The 19,593-nt window shown below is 42.4% G+C and overlaps 1 protein-coding gene across 1 annotated transcript in view; it reads left to right on the top strand.

The window, feature by feature from the left end:
- Prkci (protein kinase C iota) overlaps window positions 1–12,664 on the top strand; it is a 60,829-nt gene extending 48,165 nt beyond the window's left edge. Inside the window, exons 11-18 of the mRNA XM_059265301.1 lie at window positions 402–488; window positions 740–875; window positions 3,567–3,654; window positions 4,942–5,067; window positions 6,136–6,215; window positions 7,980–8,069; window positions 8,607–8,722; window positions 12,168–12,664. Of these exons, the coding sequence (XP_059121284.1) occupies window positions 402–488; window positions 740–875; window positions 3,567–3,654; window positions 4,942–5,067; window positions 6,136–6,215; window positions 7,980–8,069; window positions 8,607–8,722; window positions 12,168–12,255 (811 nt within the window). The 3' untranslated portion in view covers window positions 12,256–12,664. The remainder of the gene's footprint in view (window positions 1–401; window positions 489–739; window positions 876–3,566; window positions 3,655–4,941; window positions 5,068–6,135; window positions 6,216–7,979; window positions 8,070–8,606; window positions 8,723–12,167) is intronic.
- The last annotated feature ends 6,929 nt before the right edge of the window (window positions 12,665–19,593 follow it).

The following is a 19,593-nucleotide window of genomic DNA, read 5'->3' as shown; positions in this document are numbered from 1 at the left end:
GAACTTCCTGCTACAATCAGCAATACCAATCTGACACCAGTCACTAGTAGGAAACAAGGAAAGAGAGGGAGAGGGAGAAGGGGCCCCTAAGAAACAGCAGTGGCTACCCAGCCCTTGATGACCTGCACATTCTCATCTGTGACATAGTGTCTTCTTTACCTTAGGTGACATTCAAACATGACTCACCTAGTAAGTAGCTGCTTAGCCCAGGAGTGGAATCTGTGTAGTTGTGCCATGCTGGGCTGCTTTCTTGTGTCCACACCTCTTGTTGCAACTGAGTTCTAGGCAGGGACTGAATCCTTCAGAATGCCTTTCTGCAGTCGCAGTCGCTGTTCTATTGAAAATGCCAAGAGCTGTCTACTCGCTTTGACTGTGGCTCTGTGCGGTTTTGCCTGTTTCAGGTTGTTCTTTGTCATAGAGTATGTCAACGGAGGGGACCTAATGTTCCACATGCAGCGACAAAGAAAGCTTCCCGAAGAGCATGCCAGGTAAGCTCTTTGTTTCCTTAGAGCTGCCTGACCTTTCGGGCCTCCTAGTCAAAAACAGTCCATCAACACGTTGTTACCTTGTTGCTAGTTTATTCTGTGTAAGTCACGGGGAGACTGAACTAGGTTGATTTACATAGTAGATTGTAATATGCCTGTTACATAGTATAATCTGCTGTTTGTGTTCATTGTAGATTTAGGGTTTTCAAGTGGTGACTGTTCATAACAAAATCATACTTTTTTTTCAATTCAAGGTTTTACTCTGCAGAAATCAGTCTAGCTCTAAATTATCTTCATGAGCGAGGGATCATTTATAGAGATTTGAAGTTGGACAATGTGCTGCTGGACTCTGAAGGACACATTAAACTCACTGACTACGGCATGTGTAAGGTGAGAGACCCTCCAGACAGCTGTGACTGTCAGTTAAGGAACTTCATGTTTAGATGGGAAATGATCACTACCTTGATTAGGATGAATGTACACCCTGGCCGTTCAGCCATCCGCAGAATTCCATGTCATCTGTGATATGTGTGTGTTGTATAGGGTTAGTTTTTTAATTGACTGCCTACAGTCCTCATTGTGTTAACACAGTACTTTTATATCAGTTTCCAATCGTTCACCATTTAGTAGACCCTGAACCTACTTTGCAGATTTTCCTTAGGAGTCTGTTTTTATACTTAAATTTCAAATCTCTGACATAGAGTATGATCAAAGTCAAGTAAGCGGTTCACTTTGTCAGAATCTGTCTGTGTTGGTGTTTATTCTTTGGCAGCACTGTTTCGTTTGGAGGTCTGGTCTTTTCCCACGATGTGTCTAGAGAACTATTCTACTTAGTAACACTGCTCCAACAAGACATCCCCAGTGTGTGAGTGTGCATTGTGTTCATCCACCTGGAGGGGTGCACCAGAGCAGGATTCCACATTCGTACATTCATAAACACTCAAATGGTATCGAGGCTTTAATGTTACATCTGCACATCTGTATTAGAAAACAAAGTTTTCACATAATGTATAAAACTCAAGACCATTTTCCTATGATACACCTTAAATTATTCTCTTACATAAATTTTTGTTTGTAAATAGTGAAAAGGTTTAGTCAGTGGACTCCTGTGTATCCTTCACTTACATTCAGGATACTGTTTTGTTCTGCCATTTTTACCCCCTAGAGTTTTTTTTTTTTCTCTCTGGTTAAAAAAAAAAAAAAAAAAAAAAATTAAAAGGTGCACACCTTTAATCCCAGCGCTTGGGAGGCACAGGCTCACAAAGTGAGTTCCAGGACAGCCAAGGCTACACAGAGAAATCCTGTCTCGAAAAACACTAACTAACTAACTAATCACAATATTAGTGGATTCTTTTAAGTTTCAAGAGCAAATAAAAATATGAAAAGTATTAATCTGCAAGTTAGGACAGTGGTTCCTTCCTTCTTTCCTTCCTTCCTTCCTTCCTTCCTTCCTTCCTTCCTTCCTTCCTTCCTTCCTTCCTTCCTTCCTTCCTTCCTTTCTTTGTCACTGTTTGAATATTAGTTAGAATTACCAATTGCACAAAGAGGCAGAGGCATGATGATTCACCTCTGCAAGGCTGGAGCAGGATGGTCCTGAGCTCAAGGCCAGCCTGGCAGAATTTACCCCCAGCCATCTCCCTAGCCTTCAAGGAGTCTTTCTTTTATGACTCTCTGTTCTTCCTTTTCCAAATGAATTTGACCTTTTTTTTTTTTTTTTTTTTTTTTTTTTTGGTTTTTTCGAGACAGGGTTTCTCTGTGTAGCTTTGCGCCTTTCCTGGAACTCACTTGGTAGCCCAGGCTGGCCTCGAACTCACAGAGATCAGCCTGGCTCTGCCTCCCGAGTGCTGGGATTAAAGGCGTGTGCCAGCACCGCCTGGCCGAATTTGACCATATTTAAACCATGTAGATGGGCACATGTAACATATTTGGTTGTTGGATTGGTTTTATTTCCTGTTTGTTTGGGTGGGTTTTGTTTTGTTTTGTTCTTTTGAGACAAGGTCTCAAAACCTATGTAGTTGAGGTTGTCCCTGAGTTAATAATCCTCCTGCTTTAGTCTTCAAAAGGCTGGGATTATGTGTGTAGCACCATGCTTAGTTTTTTCTTTTTAGTTTCAGTTTTTAATCTAAAATTTTCTCTGTTTATTAGTTATTGGTGTGTGGGATATATTTTCTGATATAGAAATGTTAGGATCTCATGATTGAAGACCATGACATTTTCTTAACATGTTCATTTTTATTCTTAAAGCATATGTTAATAGGTATACAAAAATGTATATTTGTTATGGTTCTTAATGGTTGTTCTATTTATTATTGAGTATTTTCTCTACCTGGCTTGTGTGTGTATTGTGCCTTAATTGTTCACCAAAGCAGAGGAAATGCTCCACAGGAAAAGTGACCAGAAGCAGAGCTTTGTCATGTCAACAGTTGTGTAAGATGATTAATTTTAATCACGTGATCTCGATTTCGTACTGAATTTTAACAAATATTTTGTTATATTTATTTGTTTATTTGTTGTGCATACTGTGTTCTGTCTGCATGCCAGGAGAGGGCACCAGATCTTATTACAAACGGCTGTGAGCCACCATGTGGGTGCTGGGAATTGAACTCAGGACTTCTGGAAGAGCAGCCAGTGCTCTTAACTGCTGAGCCCTCTCTCTAGCCCAACAAATATTATTTTAAAAGCAGGTTTTGGTTTGGTTTGCTTTGGGTTTTGTTGTTGTTGTTGTTGTTGTTGTTGTGGGGTTTTGTTTGCTTATTGTTTTTGTTTTTTTGAGACAGGATTTCTCTGTGTAGGCCTGGCTGTTCTGGAACTCCTCTGTCAACCAGGCTGGCCTCAAAGTCGCAGAGATCCACCTGCCTCTTGCTAAACTGACTTTAACAACATCTAGGGTGAATAAGTTTTCTTTACGATATTTAGTAGCAATGACAATTTTCATAATAAGGTAACTGTTTCTAGTGATGTTATCTAGGTTTAATGTATTGCATATACATGCTGAATTTAGACAGATGAAATGGAAGAGATAAATTTAAAATAGTTTTGTTTCTTTTTTCCTTTTTTCCTGCTTTTTTCCCCCCATGAAAGGAAGGATTACGGCCTGGAGATACAACTAGCACTTTCTGTGGAACTCCCAATTACATTGCTCCTGAAATTTTAAGAGGAGAAGATTATGGTAATAAATAAATACGTGGTATTTTAGCTATTGCTATATTGGTGGTTTAATATGGTACCAATGACAGTATAATATGCTATAGCATTTTATTACTCATTAATATAAACTTTTCTTGATTCTGTTAACCTACATGAAAACCCTCAGATTCTGAAACCAGAGCCAAAAAGAGTTTGGTATTTGGGGGACTGTACTTTTAAATACTTTACTAGTGACAAACACTGAGCGTGGCCAGAACTGCTCTAAACAGTTAACTCTAAGCTCCCTTATAAACCTGAGGTCAGCATTACTGACCTGTTTTACAAATGAGGGAAGTGATGGACAGAACAGTTTGAACAATATGCCTAGATCACTGTAGCCAGGAAGTGGCCACATAGGTTTTAAACCATCAGCTGTGTGAAACCAGTGTCTTGAACTTCAAGAAGATTGTTCAGGTTCCTGGATATTTCCCCTAAGAGTCTAAAAGATGGTGAAGGCTGGGTGCTTGTCAGGTATCAGACACTACATTCTTTTTTTTTTCTGAGCCAGGGTCTCTCTACATAACCCTGGCTGTCCTGGAACTTGCTATGTAAATCAGGCTGGTCTTGAACTCACAGAGATCTGACTGCCTCTGCCTCCCGAGTGCTAGGATTAAAGTGCATCACCACATCTGGCTTCCACTAATTTTTTTTACATCTATATTTATTATTTTTATTAGTGCTTTGAGAATTTGATACAGTATGTTTTGATCATACCTTCCCACTTCCCATTCCTCCCAAATCCACCTTCGGCTTCCCTTCATCCAGCTTTGTGTCTTTCTGTTTCACTCTTCATGTCCCCTTTGTGCTGCCCACGGGAGCACGGTCAACCGAGAAGGAGCAGCTCTCTTAGGGAAAACCCTCCCCCACAGCTGTCACTTGCCACAGCTCCTCGGGTCTGCCTGCCTTACATGCTGGCGTGTAGTCTGACTCTGCCCGGGGCTTGTGCATGCACTCCCAGCTGCTGTGAGCTCACAGTTGGCCTGCTGTGTCTGGAAGCTGTTGTTCCTTGTACTGGTCCAGCACCTCCTGCATTTATAGTCTTCACCCTCTTTCACAGCGATCCCTCTCTTGGGAGGAGGGATTCTTACATAGATGTTCCTTTAGGCTCGGACCAAGTATTTCTGTAGTTCTTAGTGCCTACCACTCTATTTATAATCTAATTAGAATTTACTTTTTCATCATGTTTACATTTTCATCTCATGATAAATTTCTGATTGCTGACTTTTCATGAATACAGAGAAGATTTATTATTTAAAATTTCTTTCCAAAGGCTTCAGTGTCGACTGGTGGGCTCTTGGAGTGCTCATGTTTGAGATGATGGCGGGAAGGTCTCCATTTGATATTGTTGGGAGCTCCGATAACCCCGATCAAAATACAGAGGATTATCTATTCCAAGGTAATTTGCAGTATTTTGTAGAGATTCTCTGTGAATAACTTTCAAATGTTAATTCTGAGTAAGAAAAAGAATAATTTGGATGTGCACTCCTGACTTTATGATAGTTTGGATAATTTTTAAATGCACCCTCCCCGCTTCTCTAGTCTGCACTTCCATTTACAGTTTCCTTCCCACATCAAACTCCTAACGACGCAGCTCAGCTTGTCTGTCAGAGATGCCAAAGCAGGGAATCTACTGCCTAGGGAGACTAGTCTTGGGGCAGGAGCCCTCGGCTTCGTGCCCAAGTTCAAGAAAAGTAGAGTGTGAGGATATCAGAGCTCAGAGCGCTGCTGAGGACTGGGGTGCTCACCGTGAGGACTGCTTACTGCAAGTCACACGAACAGAAGCGGGAGGCCAAGCCCAGGGACCTTTACCACAAAGTGTGACAGTGGCCACAAAATTTTGCATTTAGGAGTTAAAACCCTCGCAGGATGGAAGATGTCTTTAATGTTAGAGGGAACCAAAGGGCCATTAAGACTATGAGAAGCCCCTCGGGCTCACTAGGAATTAGAAAAATACACACTGAGTGTTAATGAGCTACAGTTTCATGCCTGTGCATTGGACAGAGACTTTAGTCTGATAATAACTGGTTAGTGCTCATGAAGGTATGAGCAGCGGGAGCTGTCAGGACTGCTAATGGGGGTGGAAGCTGACAGTGGCTTTGGAGAATAATTTCACATTTCCTGGTACAATTCTGTGTTACATATGCAAGAACTTGACACTGTTAACTTTCGTGTGTCATAAGACACTATGAAGCAGGTATTGTTTCTATTTACACAGGAAAAAACTGAGGCACAGTTAGATGGTGAAAAATAAAACATGTTTGTAAATAGTAAATGCAGTGTTCAGGTAAGGGGCCAGTTCTGAGAAGGAGGGCCAAGGGATTAGGAAAATACATAAAGTGTTTCAGGTATGCAGATAATGGTTTTCTGCTGGAACACCTTAAATAGCTTAGAATCTAAAGAAAAAAATTAAACATTCAGGCCACATAAAAAGCTGAAAATTGTACTGTCATTCTTATCTTTCTAGTTATTTTGGAAAAGCAAATTCGCATTCCACGTTCTCTGTCTGTAAAAGCAGCAAGTGTGCTGAAGAGTTTTCTCAACAAGGTAAGAATTGTGTGTAAAATCTAATGTGATTTTGTTTACCTGTGTAAGTCGGCCTGGTGAGCGGAGGCTCAGCCTGGGACATGGAGGCTCAGGCCTGGTAAGTGGATGTGCAGCCTGGTGAGTGGAGGCACAGGCAATGTGATTATGTAACTTTTCAGTTATGATGGAATTTTATTTCATAACCAATGAGACACTATCAAATCCTGACGTGTTTATCTTTGCCCCCAGCTAGATACTGCATTTGATGCTTTTAATGTAGGTGATACATAATATCATGTTAGTGGAGGAAAAATGGAGGCTTTAGGATTAGCTATAATTGCATTTTCAGTTCTAGTTCTGTGTATCATTATCCATAAAACCCGTTTATCACCATGCATTTTTTTGAGCATCTGGTCGGTAGTGTTCGCTATCCGTTTCATATTAAGAACCCAGTATTTAAATAAAATTCAGAGGAAATGAAATGGCATCTTAAAATGTAACATCACTTGATTGCTTGGAGTAGTTGGTACGCCAGAAGGGTTTAGGATCTAAGATTGTGAATTTGGGATTCATAAATTTTATTTCAAATAAATGAAGGTAGAAAATGGGTTATATTTACCTCCTTGAGCAGATAAGATTGAACTTTAATAAAATTGGAAATTGGCACTTAGTTTAGAAGGCTATTTTTTTAATTTTGTGTGTCCAAGTGTTTTACCTGCATGTATATCTGTGTATCCCATGCACTACTGTTGCACAAGGAAGCCAGAAGAGGGCATCACATCTCCTGGAACTGGAGTTAGAGATGGTTGTGAGCTGCCATGTGAGTGTTGGGAATCCAACCCAGGTCCTCTGGAAGAGCAGTTAGTGTGCTCTTAACCACTGAGCCATCTCTCTGGCCCCTGGATGGCTATTTTATGAGGGAAGATTTAAACTGGAAAGCTTATGTTTCACACAATGAGAAATGAAATTGAGAGATGCTAATGTATAAAATAAAATGCCTTCTATCTATTCACAGCAGGAATAAAAGCCAAGGCTTTGGGAGGTAGGTCCAGCCTCCATCTCAGTCAGTGATCAGATAATTGCTGTGTCGTTGTTTTAGACAAATAGGGTTTGTTGCTGTGGTTGAGCATAGGCTATAACACTGAGCTAAATGTAAGTGTGGTAACGTTCAGAGGTTTCTTAATAATAACTGGACTCTGGCTCATGAAAAAGACATACCTAAATGCTGGCCTTATTTTCCCTCACATTCTTTCATTAGCAAAGATTGGCAATAGTACACTACCATTTAAAAAAACAATCTCATGTAGCTCAGGCTGACCTTGCATTCTCTGAAACAGAGGGTGGCCTTGAACTGATAGGTATAGATAGATAGATAGATAGATAGATAGATAGATAGATAGATAGATAGAGAATGTAGATATAGATATATTTTGGGGGGTGTTGGTTTTTTTGGGGGGGCGGGTTGAGACAGGAATTCTCTGTGTAACTTTGAAGCCTGTCTTAAAACTCACTGTATAGACCAGGCTGGCCTCGAACTCACAGAGATCTGCCTGCCTCTGCCTCCTGAGTACTGGGATTATGTCTGGTGTCGGGTTCTCCACTTACTGCCTTGATAAGCTGATGAAGAGCTGGGAGGAAACTTTCCCTGTTGTGAACTCTAGATGACTCATTTGGGTCTGGTGGGGGGCTTTCTAGAAATAGCTAGACATTTCAGTTTCTCAAACAAAGGCATCATCAGGTAGGAAGCTCACTCATCTACCTCTTGAAACACTGCTTCTACCATAGGACCCAAAGGAACGATTGGGTTGTCACCCTCAAACTGGATTTGCTGACATCCAAGGACACCCGTTCTTCCGAAACGTGGACTGGGACATGGTATGTAAATTTTTTCCTTGCTTGGGTTTTATTGTAACTAAGGACCAACTTTTATTACGTTAATAAGTTATTGAAAAGCTAAGATATGATAGCTTAAATAACTTAAAACTACTTAATGGTACTTATAAAAAATTTTAAGAGAGCCTTAGAGAGCCGGGCAGTGGTGGCGTACAGCTTTACCCTCAGCACTCAGGAGATAGAGGCAGGCGGATCTCTGTGAGTTCGAGGCCAGCCTGGTCTACTGAATGAGTTCCAGGATAGCCAGGGCTACACAGAGAAACCCTGTCTTGAAAAACAAACAAACAGACAAGAAACAAAAAACTTTAGAAACAAAACAGAATATTAATGTACTGGAGCAGTATGTAATGTTACAGAGGCCCACACCAACGTTCAGATTACTAAGATGTGGCCCTGGTTGCTTGTTGCTGGAATTGTACAGCAGCATGCCTGGTGAGACTTAGAGAACAGAGTCAGACGTAGAGGCGCAGTCAGTGTTCATGAATGCAGACCTGAGCTTTCATCTGTGTGTCCTTTTAGATGGAGCAAAAGCAGGTGGTGCCGCCCTTTAAACCAAACATTTCTGGAGAGTTTGGTTTGGATAACTTTGACTCCCAGTTTACTAATGAACCAGTCCAACTCACTCCAGATGATGAGTAAGTAATTCCACACACTAAAATGTTTTGAAACTTCTTTTGAAATCTAAATCTCAAGGCTATTTAATTGTTTATGAAAATATTATATAATTTATATGTAGCCATTCCATTGCTGGGTATTTGGATCCATTATGCTGTTTAACACTCTAGCAATGGTTATATCTACTTGCTTTGTATGCATTATCTTATTCTCACAACAGCCTTGGAAAGTGGGTATTGTCATCTTCACTTTACAGATGAGAAACCAAGGCTCAGAGAGGTTAAGCAGAGGTACACAGGTGTCAGCATTCACACCCAGGGCTGACTGGCCAGGACCTGTAGTTTACACTGGGCTACACTGCCCCATCTGCTATGAGCACCTCTCTGAGTTTCTGGGTGGGCCTTATGAAAGTGACACCGAGTCTCTAGTCTAGCCAGCAGGGGTCAGAATAGTTGTTGGTGTCACATATTTTACAGATACAACTTAGAGTAGCTTGAGATTATTTTGATATTCTCTCTCTCTCTCTCTCTCTCTCTCTCTCTCTTTCCCCCCCTCTCCCCCCCCCCCCCCCCCGAAGATTTATTCTCTTACCTACGGAGCCTTTGCCCTTAGTGTTCACTTCACTTGTATCTCAGTTGGACATTCTTTGCAGCTGTTCTTAGAGCCTTTGCTCAAGGAACTAGTCTTGCCTTAACTCTGACTGCAGGAACCTCGACCTCAGGTGCAGATGACCTCAGGCAACTTGTGTCTCAGGACTGTGCCTCTGTCCTCCTGCTGGGAAAGCCCTCATTCCCGGAAGGACACCCTCTGTCTTCCTAGCCCTGGCCTGTGTCCCGCCCTCCCCGGTTCCAGCTCCCCTTGGTTCACCGCCTTGGTTTTCCAACACTTTCCTCCTGCCTAAAGACACACTTGTTTGCTTTTCCTCGGAATCTCCGCCTCCTTTGAGGCCCCACATTCTCTGTCACCTCATTCTTTCCGTCTTCAGATGTTCAGAGAAATGCTTGTCATGTTCTTAGTAAAGGAAGCAGCGGGGTCTACCAGACTCTTGTCGGCGTGGCCAGCGTTGACTGCCTTCTGTTTTCTTCCCAGACATTTGTAGAGTAGCTTGCTTCTTAAACTTGGGCAGGTCAGGCTGATCTCTTCATTTCTAGGTTTCAAAGGGTTGTTCGGTGAGTCCTCATCTCCCCAGGTCTGTGAAAGGTACGGCATTCAGAACAGTGTCACCCTGAGACCAGGATGCTGTGTGGTTCTGTACACGGCAGCCTTCTGTTTGCTGTCTTCAGTTGTACCTTGGAGACTTCAACTGGCCCTGATGGTGGATGCTAGTTATTAAGTGACCACTAACCAAATGGGCAGGGGGCTGTGGGGCAAAAGACCTATGCCAAGTGCTAGACACTCACGGACGATCAAAATAGCCTGACTTCACAAAAAGCTCACTGAGACAGAACTGGGTGAGAAAGAGCGTGGGGTTAATCAGAAGAGAGACACTCGAGTCCATGTCCTTCTCACTGGCTGTGCCACTCCGTGGGTTGCTAACTTCTCTGCTGAGCTGTTCCTTCTCAGGTTGTCTGCCTCACAAGGTCCTGTGAAGAGTGAGGGAGGGAGGGGTGCTTTCTGAGCATCCCACTGCCCCTCTGTGGTGCTCCTGAGCACCTCCATCTGTTGAACTTTGTCAGAAAACACCTCGATAACTGGAGTCTAAAACCAAAGTAATGACCTTGGTCGTTTCTCTGTGCGGCACCTTGTGTCTGCCTGTCACACCACCACCATCCTGTCGGCCAGATTCAGTCATGCTTGTGGAGGTCTCTCCCTCCACCACGTTCTCCAGAGCCCATGCTGAGGCGGCTTGTGGAGGTCTCTCCCCCCACCACGTTCTCCAGAGCCCACGCTGAGGCGGCTTGTGGAGGTCTCTCCCCCCACCACGTTCTCCAGAGCCCATGCTGAGGCGGCTTTGACTGTTTCTCCTTTAGCACTTGGATCTGAGCTTTCTTTTCTTCTCCTGTTGTCTTAATCCTAGATCCAGTCTCATTCACATTGTACCAAGGGTATAGGACCAGCCTGCTAGTCGTTCCTTCATCCCTTTACTGTGCATCCTATTCAGTGTACTTCATGAAGGACTGTTCAGTTCTTCAGCCCTAATCAGAAACCGCCCAGGTGACAGCTGTCCCCACCCCCCACCTCTGTTCCTGCCTTCCCTGTAGCCATATCACTAAAACACAAAAGGTGTTTTGAGCAGTCTGTCCTTTACCACTCCCTGAGGGTGGGTGTCATGCTCTCTCTCCTTGCTGTGTCTCTAATTTCCTCTATCATTTTTACTGATTGAAATCTTCTCATTTTTTTCAGACTAGATCTTTGATCAGTGGAGATGATCGTTAGAGTCTTAGATGTAGCACAACCGTCCTTCCAGTAGCACCTCCCACTTAGCACCCTTCTGTTCCTGGGCTCCAACTCCAATGGTTTCTTCGTTTCTCCAGACCTACCAGTCTTTCCAATTCCACGTGCTTGTATGATGACCGTATAACGATTTCTCCAGCTCGATATTGCCCTCCCTTTATTGTGTGGTTAGAACAGGACTTAGCTTACACTGTAGGAAATTTGGCAGACAGTTTGGGAGATGTCTCACTTGGTAAAGTGCTTGCCATGCGAGCATGTGGAGCTGAGTTCAAATCTCCAGCACCCGTATAAAGAGCCAAGTGTGACAGTACATATCTACAATCCTAGTACTGAAGATGCAGAGATGCTGGGGACCTGGAGCTCGTTACCCATCTGTCTGGACCAGTGAGCTCCAGGTCCAGTGAGAAACCCTGCTCAAAACGTAAGGTGGGCAGTGACTGAGGAAGCCACGTGCTGTCGACCACACACACACACACACACACACACACACACACACACACACACACACACGAAATATAGCAGATACTGCTGTCTCTTAGGGCTTTCCGGTATATGCTGCTCCTTCAAAGAGAGAGCTACTTCGTGCTTGGCAGGATGGCATGTCCCTTTGGTACTGGAGTGTTGGCAGTTCTGCGCTTGCTGTGTGTGAAGCTAGGTGTGCAGTGTGCCACAGTGCCAGCCCTCCCCCTGCTCCAGCTCTGCTGTCTCTGCTGCCCTTTCCTTTGGCTGACTTTTTCCCTTCTCTTCACCATCCGCCTGGCTGTCCACCTCAATCAAGAGTGCTACTGGGCAGACATTAAAGGGGTTGTGATAGTCTCTGTGTCTTTAAAGATCCTCAGTCTGCTTCTGAGTCCTCTTGGCTCGAAGGCTGCTTGTGGGGTTATTGGTTTTCCTGGTAGGCTTTTTTTTCCTGGTTCTTCTAGAAGTGACTTTGTGATTAATCTAAGGGTTTGTTTTCTTTCCACAGTTAAGATCATTTAGCCCTGTGTTTTCTTTGTACTTGTATCTCAGTGTTTAAAGGCTGAAAGAGTCTTGATTATGATGACAATGAATTTATTTTTCTTTCAACAGTGACATCGTGAGGAAGATTGATCAGTCTGAATTTGAAGGTTTTGAGTATATCAACCCTCTGTTGATGTCTGCAGAAGAATGTGTCTGATCCTCCCTTCCAGCTCTCATTTGCTTACGTCATTTAGTGCATGGATCAACCTGTTAGCCTGGTCACAGCTGACATTCTGTGTCATCACCTACAGAGCTCTCACTATCCTGTTAGAGACGACAGGACTCAGAGCTAAGTAGAGCTAAGAAAAAAAAAGAAGCTAGCTTCCCCATAGTCAGGTCGGACTTCAGTTACACTTCTCTCCAGAGGCCTAGGAGCGAGTGAGGAAGTTGTCTTTTGTTTAAAGGAAATAATACCACAGCTTCTCCAACAGAGTCTCTGTCGTGTTGTGACACACGGTGGGATGACGTCATCAGTCTCCCACAGCTGGTGTCATCCTGTGTTAAGTCAATTGAAGGCTTGACTGTGTAATGGAGGGTAATTCACAATACATCTTGTATTCCTAGTCTCAGAGTTCCTTGAGTTTAAGAATCCTCCTATAAATTTTCTCATTACTTGGATAATTATTGCTATTTAAAGGAGCAGTTATCAAATTGATATATAATTGATTAGTTTTTACTAAGAATTGGGTTATAAATTAGTAGCCATGTTTGAAAAACTGGTACAATGATTTATTTATTTTGTGTTTTAAAATTCTTTTTTTCAGACTAAGGGGTTAGCTTCTGAGCTTGCCTTTTCAGTGAAAACTAGCATGCTGATACATGTAGTTCAGAGACCCAGAAGGCACATGAGTGGACAGTTGCTCAGTAGACGTTTCAAGCAGCTTCAGAAAGAACAGTGGTGGTGTGCTGTTTCTTATTGGGAATGAATCCTACCGTTGGACTTTGAGATTTGGTTTCAATAGTGAGGAGACACTCACTTCTTACCAATTAGAAGAGCACTCCATTCATTCAGGGGAGGCAGAATGTACATACATATTTTATTATTTAGTGTACAGGAAAATAATTTATCTTCTAAGTAGAATGTCTTAACTACTTTGATTCCTTCCTCAAAGTACGTTTCTTGTACTTTTGAGACCTGTTAATGTGTCTGCAATGAAATCAAGAACAATAGTAAAAGAACTTGAGTATAACACGTGTACTCACATCACAGTTCTAGCTCTTCTGAGTTTTTGTGTCTTAGGTAACAAATGTAATACATAATAGAATGCATTTCAGGGGCAGAGTTATTTAGTTCTCCACAATATTTTTATTAATAGTAGTAGTTAGCAACATTTTATTTAAAAAAGTACCATTTTTAGCATCATTGTGCTGTTTATTTTAAATATTTTTATATAAAGAACTTTAAAAATTATCTAAATAAACTACAGTTATCAAATCAGTAAAAATTAATTTTAGGAATGCTCTCTAGTGTTCTGCTTATAATGATCTAAACCATGTAGGCTTTTAAAAATTATCTTTTGGGGGACGCTACATTTCATTAGAAGTGTAAGTTTCCCCAGGTTTGTGTCATGTATTTTTCTTTTCTTCAAATAACTTAAGGCTGAGAATAATGAAAACCTCCATTGATTGAGGCCAAATAAGGGACCAGTGAGACGGCTCAGCAGGGAAGGTGCTTGCTGCCAAGCCTCATGACCTGAGTTTGATGCCTGAAACTCACGTGGCAAAGGAAAGAACCAGACCCCACAAGTTGGTACACGTGGCACATGCACACCCATTTATTTGGTGGGGAGCAGCCAAATAAATGCAGGAAATGCACATCAGAAAGCAATTGCTTATGTGCGTTCTCATGCTTGAGAGGTATATATGTTTCCCTAATACTTAGAACTTAGTTTAAATCCAAAGGCAGTGTTCGCATCATAAACTTGTAGAGAATTCTGGTGTCAGTATGTTTATGACCTTTTAAGTGGTGCTGTTTTCCTTGGGGCATTTTGGAATATAGAATAATCAATCACTGAGAGTTTGTTTAAAAATGTACATCATTGGACCTACCTTAAGACTCTTGAGATTTTGTATTTCATTTTGAGAAACATTTTCTTCAAGTTGTTCTTTTTATGTATGTGACCTTATTTCTTATTGGAGTGTGAGTCTGCTTTTTGTGGTGAACGAGATTAAGAGGGATAATCAGTGAATTATCATGCACATTTGTCAACAAATTTAGATGGATTAATTCAAGTTACATATATTCCCTACCCTCACCCCAATAAAACCTGTCTGTTTTCTGCCAATACTGTACAAATGATGAGCATTTTTCTATGATGAGGTTTTAACCATTATTAATGGTGGTCTTTGTCTTTAAATTTTTTTTTTAATAAGATTTACTGTGTGTATTTTATACAGAATTATTGCAAATGTTTTTGATTGAGTTCTGGTTTTTAGTCCTAACGTGCCATGCCAGCTCTTTGTATGTCGTGGAAAAGTTCTCTCAGAATACTCATCGGGGATAACGGTATGGACGGGCGGAGTGGGTAGCATTTGGTGTCTTAGGAATCATTTATTTTGCATAAGCTGTGGTCAGATAGTTTTATCACATGCAGCTGGATTGGATGTCTAGTTCCATGTGTCCTCAGTGCCGGTACATTTAGTTTAGAAATTTGTTTTAATTTTTGTCATATAGAATACTGCCTTGTTCGCTATAATGTAATCTGTATTTGTATAATTTTTTTACATTAAAACCTTTAAATAAAATGTTTAATACCTATGAGGAGTACACCATTTTTAACAAGTGCCACATTAAAAAAAAAAAAAGTTCCCTAACCAGACTATTTGTTCCAGAATTTCTATAATTCAGACAACATTCTATTGGGGGGATTGAAAGATTCTAGTACATTTTAAACCTGTTCCTGAGTAGGTCTTTTCATGTGAAAAGCAAGAAATAGCTGAACACAGAACTGAAGCTTACCCAAACATTCAGAGCGGGTCATTCCTATATTAATTAGGCTTCACGCTGATCTATTGTGTTCGGAAGGCTGGCGCTTCCACTCTGCGGGTAATAGCTGGTGTCCATGAGTAGTCTCCACCGTATCTCCGTTCTCCCGTGGGAATTACATCTTCAGTGCCTTTATCCACAGAAAGCACGGAACTGCAGTGAAAGCCTTCCCTTGAGTTCATCCTGATTGCAACCCTTGTTTGAACAGTTAGAGACAGTGCTGGTGCGGTGCCATCAGGCAGTTCCCTGTACCACATCAGGTAGCGTCACTAACACTCGGTGCTAGTGAGATTTCCAGGCAGTCTAACAAGGACCTTGGAGTTTTAGGGGATTTTTGCATGAAGCATTGAGTCACTGGGGCAGCCAGCTGTCCCCTAAAAGGTGAAACAGATCTCCAGTCCCTGAAACTTTGACAGCTTGTTTCTGAACAACACCAAGCAGTGTGGCATGTGGTGGAGCTGGGGTCTTTCCTAGACTTGCTCTAGGAAAGAATGGAATCAGAGACATGAGACCGTGCAGTCCCAGTAGGCAGAGCCACAAGTCTGCTGCACCACACTGAGTCATGCTAAATAAGGCTAATAAAGCTGAACCTCTGTCATTGACACCGATAGGAAACAGACACACTTGCAGTGTTCTCCTCTAGTTCAGTGAGAAAGGCCAAGGAAATGTAGTAAATACACATGGTGTGGCTGTGATTGCTATCACATAACAATGAAGAAGCTCATGAGTTGACTTTCTTGTTGCTCTATGGCAGACACTTTGGAGACTTAGAGCAAGCTCCACAAAGCTTTCCTTTGTTTTGGATATCCACAGAAAGACAGGTGCTCTGTCCCAACACTTTGTGCTAAGAAAGGGCAATTAGCTTTCACCAATGGGATGGGAGAGCAAGCTGCCAGGTGCTTCTGATTGGATCAGTTTTTTTCAGCTCAGAATGAAAGATTTTGGGATGTGAGCTGTGACAGTGAGTCCTCACATTCAGGCTCTGCTGACACTAGCGTATATTTGCTCCAATTGCTATTTTTGTATTGGAGAAACTGAGTTTATTATACTTATCTAAGAGATATTTGGTATGGTATTTTCTAGGGTATAGGAAGTTAAAAACTATGAGATGTGTCCGCTAAACTGGAGAGTTTGTTAGCTCATTTACACCCACAGTAGATGGTCAGTAGAAACTTCATTTAGCAACATCCCTGAAATAGTTGGATGCCATGTTTTTGTGCCAGTCAATAAATGAGGAAATGAACTGCCTGGATAGTCTTTTGAGAAAGAAACAAATAGCCAGTAGCTATTTTAAGAAGTCTTCAATATCCCTAACTGTCGGGGAAATGCAAATTAAAACTACTTTAAGATATCAGTCAGAATGACTGTTCCCAGTAAATGACAACAGGTATGGAGAGGAGGCTGAGAGGAAGGAACCCTATTCACTGCAGTGGAGGTGAAAAGTAATACAGCCATTATGGAAATCAGTTTGAGATTCAAATAATTAAAAATGGAATTACCATATGGCCCCACTATTTCACTCCTGGTGTGTAGCCACAGAACACCATACTCGACCATAGATATTTGCAGCTCTGTGTTTATTGCTGCCTTATTCAGAAATTGGAGTCAGCCTGTTTGTCCATCAACAGATGGATAGTGAAAATTTGAGAATTGTGGTGAATTCTAGTCAGCTCTAAAGAAAAATTCAATAACATTCGTAGGAGAATGGATAGTGTATAATATTTAGTGAAATCATAATCTAAGAAAAAAACTGCATCTTCTCCCTCATAGGTGGAATTTAGCCAGTACATGTTTTTTTGTTTGTTTGTATTTTTGGCAAACAAATGTGTGTTTGGGTAGAGGTTACATGTATGAAGAGAACAAGAGAGGCTTCTATTAGGGGATGAAGGACTGGACGTGATGAGAACGAGTTATGCGTGGATATAAATCTTGGTTTTTTAGTTCTTACTCTTGTCATGTGTTTTTCATTTGGTGGTAGATAAGTGCATAAAAATATACTCCATAGTGAACAAAATCCAACTTAAAACACCACCATTTCTGTTTGAAATGGCTATTCTAAATACAGAAGTTCATTTGAGTTACGTGGTCTGGGTCTGGTTAATCTCAGTGTGTGATGTATTTTTATTTGAAGTGTTTTCTATAATATAGTTTAAAATTTAAAAAGGGAAGTGCCAGGTTTCTAGCAGTGGAACTCATGGCTGGATTTAAAATTTACCACAAGCTGGGCATGGTGGCAACCCCCTGTAATCCCAGTGCTTAGGATCCTCCTTGGCTGTATTGAGAGTTCTGGATCAACCTAGGATAGAAGACCTTGAAGAAGAGTTGGGTGGGATGGTTCAGTCCTACAGGCCCTTGCCAACAAGCCTGACAAGCAAAATTGGATCCCTGGGGCCCCCGTGGTGGAAGTAGAATCTGCTCCTGAAAGTTGTTTTTTGACCTCCATCATTGGTCAAATGGGCATCATTGTCCGATCCTGATAAGTAAAATTTGGAAAATCTTACAGGAAGTTTGTGCTTGTGAGTAGTTTTGTGATTTTATATTATTGTCTAGGAATAACATGTATATTACAGAAATTTAACTTTAAAATTTTGAGTGTACTTATGGGCACACACGGCATCAACATAGAAGTCTCAAGTGGTCCTCAGGCCATCTTTTTGTTGTTTTTTGTTTTTAAGTTAGAGTTTGGCTGAGTAGGCTAGTCTAGTTGGCGGGTGAGCCCCATGGACCCTCATGTCTTCATCTCTGATGTGCTGGGATTCTGAACACATACCACCTCTCTTGCCGTTTTATTTGGGTCAGGGCCTCAGACTCAGGTACTAACATTTGTAAGGCAATCACTTTATGGCTTTCTTCCCCAGCTCCCTAACCTAACCTAACTTCAAATTTTAATGGACTCATAGGTAGGGTGTCTCATTCTGGGGGCTTTGATCCTGTTAGGCAAGCACTCCTAACTCTGAGCTGTATCCTACCTAGCCTGGAGAAATCTTATGCAAAACTTTTTCTTGTCACTGGAGTTTTACTTAAAGCAGATTTTTTGATGTACAGAAAGATATGTATTTGTGAATAGTTTGACTCACTTTAACTGTGTTGACCCGCAGCTTCATACATACTAGGCAAGTGCTAAGAAACAGCAATGAAGTCGGAGTCCGTGTCAGCCTTGATGTTTTTCCAAACTTTCCTTATTTTGTTAAGCTTAAAATATAACTTATGCATTGATTGGGAGATTTTTTTGTTTTTGTTTTTCGAGACAGGATGTCTCTGTGTAGTTTTGGTACCTGTCCTGGATCTCGCTCTGTAGTCCAGGCTGGCCTCGAACTCACAGAGATCCGCTTGGCTCTGCCTCCCGAGTGCTGGGATTAAAGTTGTGTGCCACTGCCGCCTGGGAGATTTTTAAATTTTTTTTTTTTTTTTTTTTTTTTTTTTTTTTTTTTTTGGTTTTTCGAGACAGGGTTTCTCTGTGTAGCTTTGCGCCTTTCCTGGGACTCACTTGGTAGTCCAGGCTGGCCTCGAACTCACAGAGATCCGCCTGGCTCTGCCTCCCGAGTGCTGGGATTAAAGGCGTGCGCCACCACCGCCCGGCTATTAAATGTATTTTTATTAGAGAATTTCATGCACGTGTGCAATGTATTTCGAACATCCACCCTGCACTCTCCATTCCACCTCCACCTAGACCCCTCCCCGCAGGTACGGCTCCCTACTTGCCTTCCTTCCGCTTCATAAGCCATTTTAGTGCTGCCCATATGCATATGGCTGTGGAGCCATCCAAGGTAGCACAGAGCAACCTACCAGTAACCACACCCCTAAAGAAAATGACTCCTCGGCCTTCCCTCAGCACCCACTAGCCGCCAGTAGCTCCTCAGCTGGGGCGAGGCCTTGCGAGCCGCCCTCCCCGACCCCCACCCCCACTCCCCACCCCCCACCCCCGCGCCCACGCATCCGTCGGGATTTTGACTGGCTTGATCTTGTCCAAGTCTTACAGGCAGGTGAGTTAGAGCTGTGAGTTCAAGAGTACAATGCCTCATCACGTCCAGAAGAGCATTTCGCAGCACGCCTCCGCATGCCCGGCCTTAAAGTTCTTCCCGCCTCCTCATTCTCGGCGTTTGCTGATCTTGGGATAGGGTTGGGGTACTGATACCGATGTCAGATGTTTGTGGCCGAGCACACCTATCGTCTGTTCTTAGCCCGCTGAATTTTGAGTTCACATTAACTGATGCCCGCTGCAAAAGAGCCTCTCCGTCAAGGCGGAGAGCCGCACACATTTATGGAGAGTGTTGCTGGCGCGGCTGCTCTGAGTTGGAAGGTGAGGTCTCTGCGGATCCCTCCTGCTCCAGCAGGTTCCTGGTGCTGCTGAGTGAAAACATGTTTGGCAGCCGCTGGGTCCCGGGGTTCTGGTGCGTGTTGGGGGGAGGGGTGTGTAAATCCTTATCTGGTAGTTCCTTCCGACTTGGCCCTCCACCGTGGTCCTGCACGTCTGATTGGAGGCTCGTTCACGGGAGTGGAAGTGCAATC

The sequence above is a fragment of the Peromyscus eremicus genome, chromosome 6 (assembly GCF_949786415.1).
Source record: "Peromyscus eremicus chromosome 6, PerEre_H2_v1, whole genome shotgun sequence".
Taxonomy (NCBI): domain Eukaryota; kingdom Metazoa; phylum Chordata; class Mammalia; order Rodentia; family Cricetidae; genus Peromyscus; species Peromyscus eremicus.
Note: the sequence above shows the minus strand (reverse complement) of the source record. Positions and strands in the feature narration are given on the sequence as shown.